Below are 17,630 nucleotides of genomic sequence, written 5' to 3' on the forward strand. Positions count from 1 at the left end.
AAATGGACTATACATGAGTTAGCTGCGGAAGTAGATGTATACTACAGTATCGTGCTTTTTATCCTTCATAACATTGTTGGGTCTCGCAAAATTGCAGCACGGTCAAATCATCCCTGGGCAGAAATTGCAACGCTATGAAATTGCAGAAGACTGTAATGCTACGAGAAGGAAAGTGACAACTTTCTTCGACGTATCGTAGGAATGAACAAAACCTGAAATCGCTTATCTGAGCCATGCTTGAAATGGCAATCTAATGAGTGGAAGCATCCTGCATCTTCCCGCACATTGACAGTGCATTCTGCACAAGGTGGTGGTCTGAAGGAGATGTTCATTGTGGCATATGAGGTTCATTTGATAATTCTGCACACCATTCTGTACTCTGCAGCACCCTGCTATATTGTGAAATAACTAAAACATATTACAATTACAAATTCATTGCATTATTTAAATCACTGTTAAAATAAAATCATTTTAAATCTTTTCTAAATCTCATTTAATTCATTAAATCAACTTCCAGAACATTTGTACATTGTCAGGCAAGTACTTATCAAATTATTACATTCATCCCATCATTATAAAACTAGACAATAAATGAAAGATTAGTTTTCCTTTTCTATCACGCAACATTCCTTTAGATTGCATGAGCCTTCTGGTTGAATGATCTAAACGTCATTGTCCTTTCCTAACAAAGCTATTGGAGACACTTCTCAAGAAGGTAGTTGTGAATTGGACGTGGCTTGTGCAACAGAAGCAGGAACTAGCAGATTATTAGAGGCAGAAGCCGTATCCAGGCCGTCCCGGACTTTTAGGAGATGAAAGTTCATCGCAGTAGAAGCAGCTCATGAGGGAAGTCCATTCCATCATTAAGATATTATTATCAAGCCATGACAACAATCCATTTATCGTCTTTGGCAGATTTGATGGGATACGAAATCCAGTCATCAACATAAGTTTGGTTTTATCAATTGCTAGTTTCGAAGTGGAACAGTACTTCGGAGAATCAACTCGTCAATTGGAATAACTACAATATCAACAAAAATCAAGAATAAGGCAAGTACTCATTTCCAATTCTAACAGTTAAATCCTTTCCTCTCTCCCTATTTTACTTTCTACCTAATGTAGTCGCTATTTTATCAATTTGGTTGAGTTTCATTTATATATTAAAGCCTAACCTCTCATTATAACAGCTGCGTTTGAGATGTTAGTTCTCATCCCCACCTACATCACTTTGTTTCAGTAATTCATAATAATTCATGAGTGAATTATAGGTTAACACTTGAGGTAATTGAACTGACGACCCGCATCGACACAGTACTTTACAAGCAAACAAACGATGCAGCCTACTATTTCAATTTCTTGCGATATTACCTTTTTCCCACACTCAGAAGAAAGGGACAGAACTGACTGACAAGGACGCGCATAGTCTTGAATGGCCATGCCAGGTGCTAAACAGCAAACGCTTTGTAACTAATGACAGAGGACAACTCGATTATCTGCTGTATTCTCCGGGATATGAGTCCACGCAATTACAAGCTTTTCTTCAAAATGGAAGAACACTTTGTGGGAAGCAATATGACAGAAGAGAAGCATCATTGATGCCATAGGACAGTCCTTAGCAAAAATGACTACAGATGGACCTAGTGACGGGTATGACACTTTCCAAAGACATTGTTTCTTCCAGATATGTTTTTTGGGTGCCTGCTCCCCGGAGCTCAGGGAGTGCCCCCGAAGGAGACTAAAATAATGTCTACAATATAATAATAAATAGAATAGTACTGTGTGAAAATATGTGCCCCTCCGAATACTAAGTGTGCCCCACCGGAACATTTATTTCTGAAAGGAACACTGTCCACAGGTGTGGGACAAGATCGTAGACATGAGAGATACATTTATTTAAGCAATATAAGTGGTATTCACTGCAATAAAGTCAGATGAGAATTATAGTACTATTAATCTCTATTTTTTCAACCCGTTTACCTTGTTGTTGCGCGCTACTTCGTAATTCAATTGCTAACCAGAGACAAATGCAAGGAACTATTCACGATTGTAACAAACAGGTCTAAAATATGAAACAATTAGTGTAGAAAAAGTGTGTATATAGTTACTATAAAATCAATGAATCTGGATAAAATAAATGGGCTGTGTCTGGACGCAATCATTACAACACTTACTCCCACTATTATACTTTATAATCAAGAAATAATCTGAACATTGCAAAAATCATAAAGCTTTTAGCATTTAAAAGATTGTGTACCAAAATTAATTGTGTTTTGATACCTGAAAACACTTATCAAGAGCTCGAACGATCACGTGCTGAAAATACAAATTAACTAATTTAGCATTTTCTTGTGTTGTGTCTAAGGTAAAGAAAACGGATTATAATCAGGGTTGCCACACTCGAGACTCGCGATGATGCCAAACACGGGTCTGAATTATGCTAGATTTTTGTAAATTATGCCAGATTTTCAAATTATCTTTCCTAATTAATTTTAAAGACCCGCCACGTACTTATCTTCATTATTTTAACGAAGTGCTTTAACTGTATTCGAGTACAAAGCTAATATGACGCTGTCAGGAATGATAATGAAATAAATTGGAAAATGACACATTATAGAGAAGGAAGGTCGAATTTATATTTTATGAATGGATAACATTTTAAGAAATATATGCACAACATGCCGCTTCGGACACAGCCCTGAAGCATTATTTTAGTGTATTACTAGCTGTCCCCTGTCGCTCATATCCCTCCCCTCTCAAGCTGTAAACTGAAAGGGACAGAAACATTCCAGATAACCACACATTCAGGTTTCAGTTGACAGTAATAAAACTATAGGTAAGTAAATATGTTTTGCAGGGTCACATTTTGTTATTTTTGAACATTTCTCTGAATTCAACAATAAATTACAACTGTGGAAATACTGACTGGTTTTCATTGCTCCAACCATCGCTTCAACTAAAAAGAATAATTCCCGACGGTCCTTGAACCATCTATATTTTCGTTCTTTTTCTGTTCTCCAGAGGAAAGAATGAAATTATGCTAGATTTGGCCAAGATGCTAAAGTCAAGATGCTAGATGCTAAATGCATGTAAATTATGCTAGATCTAGCACGAAGATGCCAGATATGGCTTCACTGATTATAATTGCAAGTAGCTAATAATTTAAAAATCAGCAGGAGAAAAAGAACAAGAATGCTGATACAAAGTAGTATGTATTCCTACTGTGTGTTTCAGACGTAAAGCATCACGGGCAGTGGCCAATGAAGCACGATATTCCGCGCGGTGTTGCCGGATTTCGGACTCCCCTCTCCCTTCTCGCTCTTCCTCCAGTTGAGATTATGACACATACATTGGCAACATTATTCACAATGTAAATGTACTATTCCAGCAAACTCAAGAATTTTGACTGTGCATAGTGTGCATCCTAGAAGTATATATAGCAACTAAATTACTTACATGTTAACTTTTCCAGTGGAAATGCTAAACACTTGTCTTCAACACTACTTTCAGTATCATCTATGTCAGTTAATATTTCGTCTTTGTCTGAATCTGAGTCTTGTAAATTTATTTTTACGGGTTCCAAAAACTGTAAACACAAAAACTAATTCTTCGAGCTTGACTTCGTAGCACTTATAAGAAAAAGAAAAAAAGGAAGACAGAAAATAAAACTTTTGCTGTACTCGGTTTGCTTAAAGACATTGTCGACTACAATTTTGGAGAATAAACGAACTACCACGAAAGAAAGCAACGAGACACTGATGAATTCTCTTAAGTTAGTTCCTACACAACTAGCCTCTTTGTTGGTGTAGGTGGTACGAAAGTAATCCATATGATTCCTAAGCAACTCGATATGCTCGAGTTTGTTTTGGGTTACGATAATTTATGACACCATTCATACGCCTGATGCTTTTGATTCCCTTATAGAGGAGAAAAGAGGGTGTGGAGTTTGTATCTGGCAACAGTGTGAAAAGTCTAAAAACATTTGACTGTAATGGAACGTAGTTGCGGCAGAAGCTATAGAAAAGGTTGAAGTAATGTGTACCGGTAACATTTGTAATTTTTGAGGACATTCAGTCAATTTGTATGGTTTTGGTCTTGTTTGTAGAATGATATAGTAATGTGTGATGTTTAATGGAAAATAGACAAAAGATAGGAAGTTGTGTTTTGATTCTTAAACACAAATTGCTTTTATAGACTGTAACATTTTGGCACACCAGCGTGAGGCGGGAAAAGGACGAATCATGGATAAATTAGTAAAGGCTGGGAAACCGGTGCAGATATCGTTTTCAAAGGCTTATAATAGCTTAGTGGCTGAATGTGAAAAAGACAATGTAAATGTGGAAAATGTCAAGTTATATTTTACGAAGTTGGAGAGACTTATAACCGAATTGTCAACCTATGATGAAAATATTCTTGAACTGTTGCTTAGTGATACAAGCAAAAAAAGTGAAGCACGTTACAATGAAGAGTACAACAACGTGGAAAGTTACCGGGAAATGTTCGACGAAGCGCGTGTAAAACATGAGAACATTTTGAAAAAAGTACCTGCTTCTAGCAGTTCAGGTGGTCATACAGGTAAAAAGAAACTTAAATTACCGAAAATTGAGTTGAAAACTTTCAGTGGGGAAATAAGTGAGTGGATAAGTTTCTGGAGCCAGTTCAAGTGAATTCATAACGATGATGAAATCGAGAAAGAGGACAAGTTCCAATACCTGCTACAAGCAATTAGTACCGGTAACAGAGCATGGGACGTAGTGAACAGTTATCCACCCACAGCCGATAATTACGATAAAGCTATAGAAAGTTTATGCAATCGTTTTGGTCGAGAAGAATTGTTGATAGAGTATTACATACGTGAACTGTTAGGACTTGTTATACAGAATGTTTCGAACGACAAAAATAAGTTAAAATTGTATTCCTTATATGATAAACTTGAGTCATATTTACGTGCGCTAGAATCAATAGGTATGACTAGTGAAAAATATGCAGCTATGTTATTCCCGTTGGTAGAATCTTGTTTGCCTGATGAAATTTTGAGGGTTTGGTTAAGGCATACAGCGACTGCCAGTGTAAGTGACAGTAATGCAAATACGTATAGTGAGAAACTAAAACAGTTGTTACCGTTTCTGAGAAATGAAGTGGAGGGAGAAGAACGCATTGCGTTACCTCAAGCAGGGTTTAAAGTGAAACAAACTTCCATGGTGAATTTTAAAAAGAATAAAGAAGAAAAAAGGGTGCCTACTGTTAATAATCTGTTTTCTGGACAAAATCAGGTAAAAGAGGACAAACAGTGTGTTTTTTGTGAAGCGTATCATTTACCACAAAAGTGTGAAAAGGCCAAGAGTATGAACCTAGAAGAGAAAAAGAAACTTTTAATGCAGCAAAAGTGTTGTTTTCGGTGTTTGAAACCTCAAAAACACACTGCCAAGAACTGTACGTTTAATGTTGTTTGTTTTTTGTGTAAGGGAAAACATTTTTCGGTTTTGTGCTCGGAAAAATTAGAAAACAAAACAAAACAAAATTCAGAACAGCATAACGTAACGCTAACGAATCAAAATGGTAGGGATGAGTTTCTCCTACAAACACTCAAGTTAAAATTGAAAACAAACGGGAAAGAATGTGTAGTGCGTGCACTTTATGACAGTGGTTCACAGAGATCATATGTCTCTAAGCGAGTAGTGGAAGTACGGGGTTGTCAACCAATATGTACTGAAACTTTAGAACATAGTTTGTTTGGTGGTGTCAAAACACAAAAGGAGTCCCTTAACAAATATAGTATACTTGTAGCTGATGTTAATGACAATCATTCGTGTAGGATGGAAGTTTTAGAAAAACCAGTGATTTGCGGTGAGATACCTTCTCTTAAACGTGGACCGTGGTTAAAAGAAATGAAGAAGAGAAAAATTTGGCTGTGCGATTTAGATAGTACGGGAGAAATAGAACTGTTAATCGGTGCGGATATGGCTATTGAATTTTTAACAGTAGATATGTTAAAGTTACAGTCAGGACTATTTGCTGTTAGAACAATGTTTGGATGGACGATAATGGGTAAGTTACCGTCCGAAAGATGTTATGGTATGTCTGCCAATGTTGTGATCACTTTATTGTCAATCAGTGACCGTATTGCGGATTTGTGGAAATTAGATACGTTAGGCATCACTGACCCAATAGAAGTTAAGACTAAGAACGAAAACCATGAAGTAATTTTAAGACATTTTGAAGAAACTTTTTTTGCGTGAATTCAGATGGTCGTTACGAAGTTAAATTGCCGTGGAAGCAAGAACCTATGGAACTACATGACAACAAGGAACTAGCTGAAAAGAGATGTGTGAAGATGACCGAGAAGCTGTGGCAAGAAGGAAGATACGAAGACTATGATAACGTCTTTCGAAACTGGTTGGAAGAAGGAATCATAGAAGAAGTACCGGAGGAGGAGCTGGACAATCGAAGCTACTATTTACCAATAGGGCAGTGATAAAGGAGAATTCCACTACCCCAATCAGGCCAGTTTTTTATGCGTCTTCGAAAACAAAGGGTGCATATTCATTGAATGACTGTTTAGAGAAGGGTCCAAACTTAATTGAAGAAATTCCGGCACTTATACATAGGTTTAGAGAGAAAAAGATAGGGATTATATCGGACATTAGAAAAGCTTTCCTGCAAATTTCGGTAAATAAAAACGATCGTGATTATTTAAGATTTCTTTGGTGGGAGAATTTTGACGAAAGGAAGCTTAAAACTTTTAGACATATGCGAGTTGTTTTTGGTGTGAATTGCAGTCCCTTTCTGTTGGGGGCCGCGCTTAATTACCATTTAGAAAATGCTCCCCGTGAATATGAAGAAATAGCTAGTAAATTGAAACGATCCCTTTATGTTGATAATTGTGTCACGTCTGTTGACAATGAAGACGAAATGTTTGCTTTAATCGAAAAATCAAAGACGCTGCTCAGTGAAGGTAAATTCGATTTACGAGGATGGGTACATAGTGGTTCTTCTATAGGCAGTAATGATGTTTACACTCCAGTTCTAGGTATGTTATGGGACACATGTACAGACACTTTATTGTGTGATACAAAGAATTTAGGCAGAGTAGAAGGACCGGTGTCCAAACGAGTTATTTTATCTACTGCTCATAAGTTATTTGACCCTCTAGGATTTCTGTCACCTGTGACGTTGATTTCAAAATTGTTACTTCAAGAAAGCTGGGAAAATAACAACTCTTGGGACACACCAGTTTCTTCAGAAATTTCCAGGAAATTCGACAAGTGGTATAAAGAACTGGCAATGTTGGACGAAATAAAGATTCCTAGACAGTTTGCACAAAATGGTACAAGGAACTCTTGGACGTTACATGTTTTTTGTGATTCTAGTAAAAATGCGTATGCTTCTGACGTGTTTTTGAGAAGTGAATGCAATGGAGAAGTTAATGTCCAGTTGTTATTCAGCAAAGCACGTGTTGCGCTATTGAAAAAGTCAACTATTACACGTTTAGAATTAATGGCCTGTTGTATCGGAGTTAGACTTGCTGTGTCTGTGATTGAGAGTTTAAATTTAGACATTCCTGTGTTCTATTGGACAGATTCTTTGGTGGCGCTTTATTGGATAAAAAATGATGAACCTTGGGGAGTGTTTGTAATGAATAGAGTGAAGGAAATTCGAGCTCTCTCCGATGTAAAGTGTTGGAGACATGTACCGGGAAATTTGAACGCAGCTGACCTACCCTCAAGAGGTAGGTTACTGAAGAGTAAATGGTGGGAAGGACCTGACTGGTTACGGCAGACGGAAGAATTCTGGCCGAAAACTGATATGAAACCAAATGCGCTTGAAGTAAATAATGAAAAACTGAAAACAGTTGTTTTATTAAGTGTTGCAAATGAGCCAAAATGGTATATGCAATATTTTTCAAATTATGAGAAATTAATACGTATGGTTGCATGGATCTTGCGTTCTATCCATAATTGTCGTTCAAAAGAAAGTGAAAGGTTAACCGGTGAGCTATTGGTATTTGAAATAGAATCAGGTGAGAAAGTTATAATGAGAACTATTCAGAAAGAATGTTCTGTTAGTGAACCAGATCGTTTGAAACAATTGTGTACTTTTGTTGATGGTGAAGGTTTGATTAGGTTAAAGACTAAAATTGCACGAAGACTCGATGAAGATGATTTTCGGAGTCCTATTGTATTACCACCTGAGCATGAAGTTGTGAAGATGTTGATATTGAAGGAACATTTGAAATCATCTCATGCTGGAGTTCAAGTATTATTGACAAAGTTACGTGAAAGGTTTTGGATTCTTCGTGGGAGAAAAACTATAAGTTCTGTTGTTCGAAGATGTGTTAAATGTAAACGGTATGATGCAAAAAATATTAATGTTACACCAGCTTCCTTGCCAGAAGACAGAGTTAAAGATGCATTAGTTTTTGAAATAACCGGAGTAGATTTAGCTGGGCCTCTCTTCCTTCAAGATGGGAAAAGATGTTGGATTGTCTTGTTTACTTGTGCCGTTTATCGTGCAGTGCATTTAGAACTGGTAGTCTTTATCAACCTCTAGTTTTTTTTATCAGCTTTTAGGAGATTTATTGACAGGCGCGGAAGGTCGAAGGTAATTTATTCTGATAATGGAACGAATTTTGTCGGTGCAGATAATCTCTTTAAGTTAATCGACTGGGAACAAATTTCTTTGTACTCATCAGTAGAAAGAATACAGTGGAAGTTCATTCCACCTACCGCTGCCTGGTGGGGTGGATGGTGGGAGCGAATTATACAAATGATCAAGAAGCTTCTTCGTAGAACGTTGGGTAGAGCGTCTTTAAGTTATGAAGAATTGAGTACAGTGTTGTGGGACATAGAAGCAGTTATCAATGCACGTCCGTTGACTTATTTGTCAGAAGATTCAAACGATCTCACACCCATTACCCCAGCTATGTTTTTACAAGATAATTTGGAGATAGGAGTACCTGATCTGGATCATATAGAGACAGTTGACAAGTCAAAAAGATTTAGAAGATTGCAGCACATAAGAACACAATTGAGAGATAGATTTCGTAGTGAGTATTTAAGTCAGTTAGTACTGAAGCAAACCGGAAGGAAAACTTGTCGAGAAATAAAAGAAGGAGACGTTGTACTTGTTGGAAGTGACAATAAGAGAAGACTAGACTGGCCTTTAGGAAAAGTTACAAAGGTGTTCCCTGGGAAGGATGATATTGTAAGAGTGGCTAGGATTAAGACTGAGAGTGGAGAAATTATAAGACCTGTTCAGCGGTTGTACCCTTTGGAAGTGAGTTTTATTCAAAACGAAGAAGGTGTTGTGCAAGCGAAAGATGAAGAGGAATGTCCGTCTAAAAACTTGACTTTAGGTAAAATTGAAGAAAAGGGTGAACGTGTTGTCACAACAAGAAAAGGTCGAAAGGTGAAGATACCTGTACGATACTTAGTGTAATTTTGTTTTGATTTATTTGTCATAAATCAAAAGGTGGGAGGATGTGGAGTTTGTATCTGGCAACAGTGTGAAAAGTCTAAAAACATTTGACTGTAATGGAACGTAGTAGTTGCGGCAGAAGCTATAGAAAAGGTTGAAGTAATGTGTACCGGTAACATTTGTAATTTTTGAGGACATTCAGTCAATTTGTATGGTTTTGGTCTTGTTTGTAGAATGATATAGTAATGTGTGATGTTTAATGGAAAATAGACAAAAGATAGAAAGTTGTGTTTTGATTCTTAAACACAAATTGCTTTTATAGACTGTAACAGAGGGTGTTAAAAGTCGCGCATAATAAGGCAGTGGAAAGTGAAAGAAAAAAAGGAAACAGAAAACATACTGCGTTCCTTCTGTCGAATAAGAAAGGGTCTATCTTGAAGTAAATTTCAAAACAAATTACAAACTTCCCGTGCTTTATTCTTACGATGTTAGGCGTATATACAGTATATGAATCAGATTGCAAAGGTATGTAGCCACGGGGGAAAAGGGGGCTCTGTCTTTCCGAACTATTTCCAGCTCCAAAATGAGGTTCGTCTGGTATATGTTTAATAAACTTATTTAACAGTTAGCGCAAATGAAGGACTTTATCATAAAATATGAAAATAAAAAAAAAAGTCAATCATCATCAATACGGTTTCTATACCTAATTGAAGCAACTAAAATTAATCATATGCTTTATATTCTCATTTCCCTAACTGGGTGCACTGTGAACTCACTACTATATTATTGCATAATAATATCGGAGTTAATATTTTCTCGAGTTTTTTTCCTTTTAGTATTTTAAACTACATAAACACAGTCAGATAAACAGACTGCTATAAACAGCATTTATTTTCTTATGAATAGCTTATTGATTCATCTTTTACACTCCGGTTTTTAACTTCAGTACTGTCAAGATCCGTCTTTTGATAAGGAAGCATTGTGAAAATATAATATGCGCATAGTATGTATGTATGTATGTATGGTGAGTTAAAATGCTTTCATGTTGTGAAAGAGGTAATTTGTTCTGCTTTTAATATGTGAAAAGCTTGCCTCCCCCTGAAAGCAATATTCTCCTAGAACAACCTGCTGGCTACACCCCTGATTATCCTGTAATAAAAGTTGTGAGTTCTATTTGCAAATCGAAACAAAATCCACTGGAAATTAGACGCGGGACTCAACGCTCGTTTTACTAATTGTTTTATATGGAAACCTTTCAAAGCGTCTATCATGACAACCAGTTGACATAGAAAGATGTAGTTTTCACGTATTTGTTCGTAATTCTTTTCTCTACTTGGTAAAGTGAACAGTTAATGTGCTAGTACAATATTTCTAAGTAGCGCCTCTGATATTGTCAAGATTCGCAGTAGCGCGAGAAGACAGCGTGCAGAACTGCTTGTCGCGAACTGTCAACACCGCTCAATGCCAATTGGACGCCGTGTGAAGCCAACTCAAGGCCGTGTCGTTTCTCATCTGAAATCTGCTATAGCATCTTCCTCATGTTAGTTCACTATAGTAAAGGAATGTTTAATTAATTCAGTTCAGAAACCTCTAAAGTGAAGCATAGGTTTACAAATTATTTGCATCTGACAACATTGTTTTACGATGTGCCACTTTCCTTATATTAATTAGTACGTGTTTAAAATGACTTCAGAGCGCCATCATTGCGCCCACAACTATTAAAAGTGTATAATCAGAAATACTACACGTTTTTATAAAATGTTTGCAAATTTTGAACTTCTCCACATTAAGTAGTTTTTTTTAAAATCAGATAAGTAGTTTGCTATCATGTATGGACATTAGTGACATTTTTAGTGAACAATTAAGTTTAAAACAATTATAATATAATGAGGGTCAATCCAGATCTTTCTGTACCGCCATAGTTCTGTTGTAACTTTTATTTTTCAAAACAAGTAAATACATAAGACAATTTCAAAGCTATAACTCACGAAGACTTGAAGTGTGGAGAACTAAATATAAACACCATAACGATGGATCCTCACTTGCCCTAGTGGCTAGCACGCTTGCCTTTGGTGTGTGGTCCCGGGTTTGATTCCCGATCGGAGTACAGTTGAACGAAAAAAGTGGTTCGGATTCCACTATAATCAGTAGATCCACGTTTCCCTTAGATTCCCAGGCATAATCATGAGACGTTAAACAGACCAAACCAAAACCATTAACCATGAAAATGATAATGACTTCAATTTATGTGAAGGTGGCTTATTGAAATTTAATTTCAAATAATTTTGGAGACTTAACAAAACTTCAAACTTACTTTCTAAAATAATACGTTTTGACATTGAATTACCGTAAGTTTTGGTAGGTAGTAACTAGTATCCTTATCGGTGGTGATAATTTCTAAGATCAAGTACTGTTCTACACTATACTGCACATCTGTTGGTTTCACCATTAAATTCAGTAACTTTAGTGGTAGGTACAAATTTACTGCTCATGAATTCTGAACTCGAAAGGAGATTATTCAGTGCAAAATAAAAAAAAAATAGTTCTTTAAAATCAATTTATTCTTTGCACACACTTCAGTTACCTACTCTTGTGTTATTATTATCTGTAGTGTATTTCAATGAAAGAAGTACAAAGTGGAACTTAATATAATAATATATTTAGCATCCAGATATTGTAAAAGTGACTATATACCTTTTTAATGGATTTCGTAATATTTACATGCGCTTAGAAGGAAACCGAGTAGTATATCTGCACCTACTGGTGCAGTCAATGAGGTTAATGTTGAAGCCGAGGTAAATGTGAACTGGAATAGCAGTTGATACTATAAATAATCACGCCGATGAAGATAGTAGTTATTATCAAAAATTCTGGTAATTCAAAGTTAAGTCGTCTAATTTTATAAAGTAAATTTACTGTTCCTATTTGATAATGCATTAGTTTGGTACTGTAAGCAACTAAGCAGATAGTATAACGAGAGTACGTAAAGAAAACGTCAGATGAGAAGGAGATGTACAGGATGGCCCATAATTATGTACATGGTGCTTCAAAGACTGTGGTAAAGAAAGTAGAAACATAATTTGAACATAAAATTAAAGATAAACACATTACTCTCATACCTTTCCTTACAAGAATTTTAAGGTTGGTTTAAAGGGACAAGTTTTGCCGATAGATGGCACTATATTCTTCGTATCTCTCCCATGTATTTTTTATCTTTCACGAAAATTCATGATTTCTCTTACAAATTTCAACTTACGGACTTCAAATTTTTAGAAAAGGAACTTCATAATCTATCGAAGGCAATAATCCGCGCCGATTTTTTATTTAGAATTTTCCTCATTGTTGAAATGGCTTGATTGTTCAAATGGATATCCAAATCTTTAACAATGAAACTGTTTCAACAATGAAGAAAATTCTAAATAAAAAATCGGCACGAATTATTCCCTTTAATAGGTTATGAAGTTCCTTCTCTAAAAATTTGAAGTCTCTAGGTTGAAATTTATAAAAGAAATTGTAAATTGTCGTGAAAGGTAAAAAATACATGGGAGAGATAGGAAGACTGTAGTGACATCTATCGGCAAAACTTGTCCCTTTACACTAACCTTAATCTCCGTTCTCCATGGCATGTTCCACCAATGCACCATACAAATCGATACATGCCTAGAAACAAAGAACAACGTTGTAATAAGGAGCTTGACATATCCGTACTGGTATCCTGTGGAACTCTCCTGTGATACCTTCCTGTAGTTCAGCCAAATTGCGTATAAGATGTTGATACATTTTGTCCTTTAAAACAGCCCATAAGAAAAGATCAGGTGGTGGCTTAAATCGGGAGATCAAGCTGGCCACTCCACAAACCCACGTTGACCGATCCAACGAATCGTGAATGTTTAGTTCAGCCACTCATGCACTGGTATGCATAGTGTAACGATGCTAAGTTCAGTGACCATTATCCACCCTCTCAGGTTATACAGTGTTACTCTATCGAAACTTTTGTCCAGAATTACAAATACTACAGTCAGTCAAACATCACCCTGTATTAAATATTTATTTAAAAAATGTACGTATATAAAAGGTGGAGATTTATCGCGAAGTGGCAAGTCTACCGTATCAACAGGTAATGTGAAAAGAATGCGTCAAGCATCAAATACTTTTGTCAATAAAGCTTCTGCATTAGGATTAAAAGGAATCTCAATTCTTCAAGTTATGCGCAAAACCTTTAAGATGAAAATACACAAAATGACAATTCTATAGCGTTGAAAGTTTCTATTAAAAATATGAGACGCAAGAATAAATAGATTTAAATGAATCTCCTCTATAGTTACAGCACGAATATAAGTTGTGCGATACTATCGTTGGCAAGAAGTGTTCCGACGTACTTGGATATCGGATACTCCCATCTCACATATTCCTAGAATATACTGATTCCGTATTACCAATACTAATCTATATTCAACCCTTCCGTATTTTGAAAACTGTATCGTCTTACTGTGTATTCGCACATTCTTATAGAATGTTCCAGAATATTCAGATTCCAGAGAAAGTTTAGGACTGTTAGCTAAGTTTAGGAGAAATGTTTTTAGTTACCGCATTTTCACTTTTATTCATGAAATTGGAGCTGTTAGTTTTCTAAATCTTTTTGTTTTATTTTTTGCTTCCTTTATTTATTATTATTATTATTATTATTATTATTATTATTATTATTATTATTATTATTATTATTATTATTATTACTTTTCTAGTTGTTATTTAACTTTTTAAGAACTTGTGTTCTTATTTTCATTTTATTTTTTATTTTGATAACTTATTTTGTTTTAGGGGTCGTACACATATTACGTAACGCGGCAAAGGAGGAGGGTGTTCTGCCTTGCGTTACGAAGTGAGACAATTGGGAAGGAAGGGGTTTACCTATACATGTTCGTTACATAACTCATTTTTTGCTATAATCTTTATTTTTATTTTAGGCTTATACACAATATTTTAAACAAATAATATTATTCAGTTCTTATATAAATTGAATCACGCACAAGAGATTCGAAGACGCTAGTAGACACCAGCATGAATGGTGACGAACCATGCGTGTATTACAATACAATAAAATTCCATTTTTTGGCTGTAGAAGCATTGCATTTACAGCACACACTTTTCTGGAGTTAGTTGTTAGTGATCGTAACCACCACTAGAAAATGTACACGCCTTTCTACTCGTAACGTTATTTCTGAGAATGTTATTTAAAACTTCTGATTTGAATCTTTTCCCACTCATTCTTCTAAGGAGTTTCGCATGTGAAACATACTCTTTTTCGTGAAATAATATTTTCTGTGACGGAACGATCCACAATCTCCAGAGCAAAATAAGGTAGCCTATTAAAAACCTTACCCGTTGGATATTCATCTCATACTGATGTTTAAAATTAATTTTTGAATTTGAATATTTCTGGAGAAATCGAGTTTATTCGCATTCTGGCACTTGATTTAGAACAAGAAGAATTTGAAAAGGGGTAAACTGAAGTCCAAATTCCAAAGAAGACGCTCGAAAGCTTGTACACAAACGAGATGTCCTTGCTCCTTCACGTGTGCATCCACTTTGAATCAGAGGTCAACGAGGAAGAGAACTTTGTATCGTCGACACTAGCGAACTTCAAATACACGAAGCATCCTGGATCCTGGAAAAAAGGTGGATATCAGTTCTTTAGATCCTTTTCCAACTGCATCTTCCTGCATTATTTCCTCCTTGCCACTCATCGGTGTCCTAAAAGGATGAGTGCGATCTGCTTGGGAAAACGACAGTATGCAATTTCGAAGAATTAAGACTGGTTAATTAAACAACCTTATGAGGTTCAAACATTATTAGGTTTCTACCATTTTTAATACTTGGATTTGTAGGCAAGAAAAGTAATGTATACAGAATACAAGCATTTTGTAATAAAAAATTCTACTATTAGAAATAACTCCCAAAATTAACCAAATTGAAAAAAAAACTAAAATCCAAAAGTGTTACGTAACAAAGGGGGGAGGGATTCGGCCTTGCGTTATGAAGTGTGACAAGGGGGAGGGAGGGTGTAAAAATTGGTCAAAAACAGTGTTACCTAATATGTGGACTGCCCCTTATATCTGATCGAGGTTTTGATTGCGTTTTCTCAGGTTTTAAAAGTCATATGTTTTAATAGTTTGTTTTTTGGAACTTTTTTACGGGTGCCATTTTTGTCTATAGGACTTTAAGAACTCGAGAAAGAATCCACAGTTGTATTATTGATAATGTTATATATGTTTATTAAGTAACTATTGTTTGTCCCTCGCAGGCCAGGAGAGGGAGAAGAAAGCATGCTAGCAAGAGCTTACGCTAAACTCAATATGTACAAGGCTCTTTCAAATCCAGCATTTATTTTCCAAAGTACAATCGACCCACTTTTAGTTGCATTTGAGTTAACAAGGGATTTGAATATGTGTGCGACATATTACGAAGAGTTTAGAAGTGAATACCTAGAATTACAACGTAAACTTCGTGAGTTCGCAGCGGATTTTATAGGTTAGTAAACTGGTAAATCTAGCGTAGATTTCTACTTTTCTTCTAAAATGATACCCTTTATGTAAATTACTTGCGTTTAGTTCTATTGGTAGGAATGCAACTTTATGAATACACATTTCAAATATAGTATTTATCGCTAATTTGTGTAAAATTTTAAATATTACTAATGTTATTAGTATTGTGTTGTCCAAAAATAATTTGCACTTAAAAAGATTAAATATGGAACAATTAACCCTTCAATGCATCTTGTGCCATATTGGCAATAATATTCTTTCTAAAAAATGTTCAAACTTCATGTGTTTACTTTACCCACACTGAATAGTGTCGCTGACCACAAGAATGTTTAAAATTCTCTCGTTAGTGGGCACAGGTATCTGATAAGCCTTTGCATGTACTCTCCTGAATCACACACACACATACACTCAACTGAAATGAAATCTTTCAATTTAACGTCCCACGATTATGCCTTTTAGGCTACGGGAGACGGATGATGAGGGCAAGTGAATTATGAGGGAAGAATTGGTGGAAGGCGAATGTGGGAGGACACGGGAGTATCTCTAGAAAATCCATGAACATAACGTTGTCTACTACAAACTTACTTGGTCGGGCATCGAACCAGGCACCTCAGACACCAGTGTAAGTGCTCTACCACTGAGCCATTGTCTCCCATAAAGTCATACATTGCAAGGCTAAGGTTTAGACTCCCAGATGTTTAAACTAAAATATCGGAATATCCTATGAAAATTTACAGTATATTCATAGTTGTATACTTGCTTATTGCTGAATTATGATAATTAATTAGGTAATAGGTCAACTTTCACTAAAAGTGGATGACAGATGCTAAGTAGTATGGGCGTCAGTTGCTCAAGTTCTGCTGTTTGGCTGAGCAGACCATGTGGCATGACGTCATAGAGATCAATGACCTCTTGACCAAATCCCTAAATTTTGGGAGGGACCCATAAGAACCTTTAAATTTTGAAAATCTTTGAGTTTTACATCTCACGATTATGCCGTGTGGGTTAATGGAGACGGTGATGACGACAAATGAATGAAATGGTAACATGAAGAGAGTGATAGGAAACGGGAGAACAGCGAGAAAACCCACGCACACGGTGTTTGTCTACCACAAAGTCCATTTGGCGCGAGCCCCTTAAATTTTGAAAATTGCCAAATTTGTAAATATGGTATGGTAAAATAGGACTGGAGTATGTACCTCTGTAAGTTTGGGTGGTTCATCTCGTTCTTTTTCATGGGTAAAAGTTGCCAACCAGCTATTATCTGCTTGCAGGAGACGCAATTTAAGCTGACACAGTCTTTTGTTTTAGCTTCTTACACCCTTTTCAGAAATGATAGGCACACTGATGTTCAAGCTGCTGGTTGTGTTGCCATTGGCGTACAGGATCAATTTCGTTCCAAGCATATTAACATCGTTTGTAGTTTACTAAGGTTGCAACGAGGGTATTCTTTACTCGCCTTATGATGATTCTTTTGCTATGTATTCCTCGATCTGAAGCATTTGCAGCAGCCGACTACTTTAGCTTTACCATCAACTAGAGCGTCGGAGATTTAAACACATACCGTAACATTTTGGGATTCTATCTACATAGAAGATCAAGATCGCAGGTTACTGACATTCTTGATGAGAGTGGGATGGTTGTTCTTAACGACGTAAACCCTACCCACTTCTC

The 17,630-nt window shown here is 36.1% G+C and overlaps 1 protein-coding gene across 4 annotated transcripts in view; it reads left to right on the forward strand.

Moving 5' to 3' along the window:
• Nucleotides 1-17,630, forward strand: part of LOC145678690 (short transient receptor potential channel 1-like) — a 124,753-nt gene that overhangs the window by 20,725 nt on the left and 86,398 nt on the right. For all 4 annotated transcript variants that reach the window (XM_081749092.1, XM_081749093.1, XM_081749091.1 and 1 more), the window contains exon 4: nucleotides 15,716-15,942. In XM_081749092.1, the coding sequence (XP_081605218.1) occupies nucleotides 15,716-15,942 (227 nt within the window). The remainder of the gene's footprint in view (nucleotides 1-15,715; nucleotides 15,943-17,630) is intronic.

The sequence above is a fragment of the Thermobia domestica genome, chromosome 2, assembly GCF_964235325.1.
Source record: "Thermobia domestica chromosome 2, izTheDome1.hap1.1, whole genome shotgun sequence".
Classification (NCBI taxonomy): Eukaryota; Metazoa; Arthropoda; class Insecta; order Zygentoma; family Lepismatidae; genus Thermobia; species Thermobia domestica.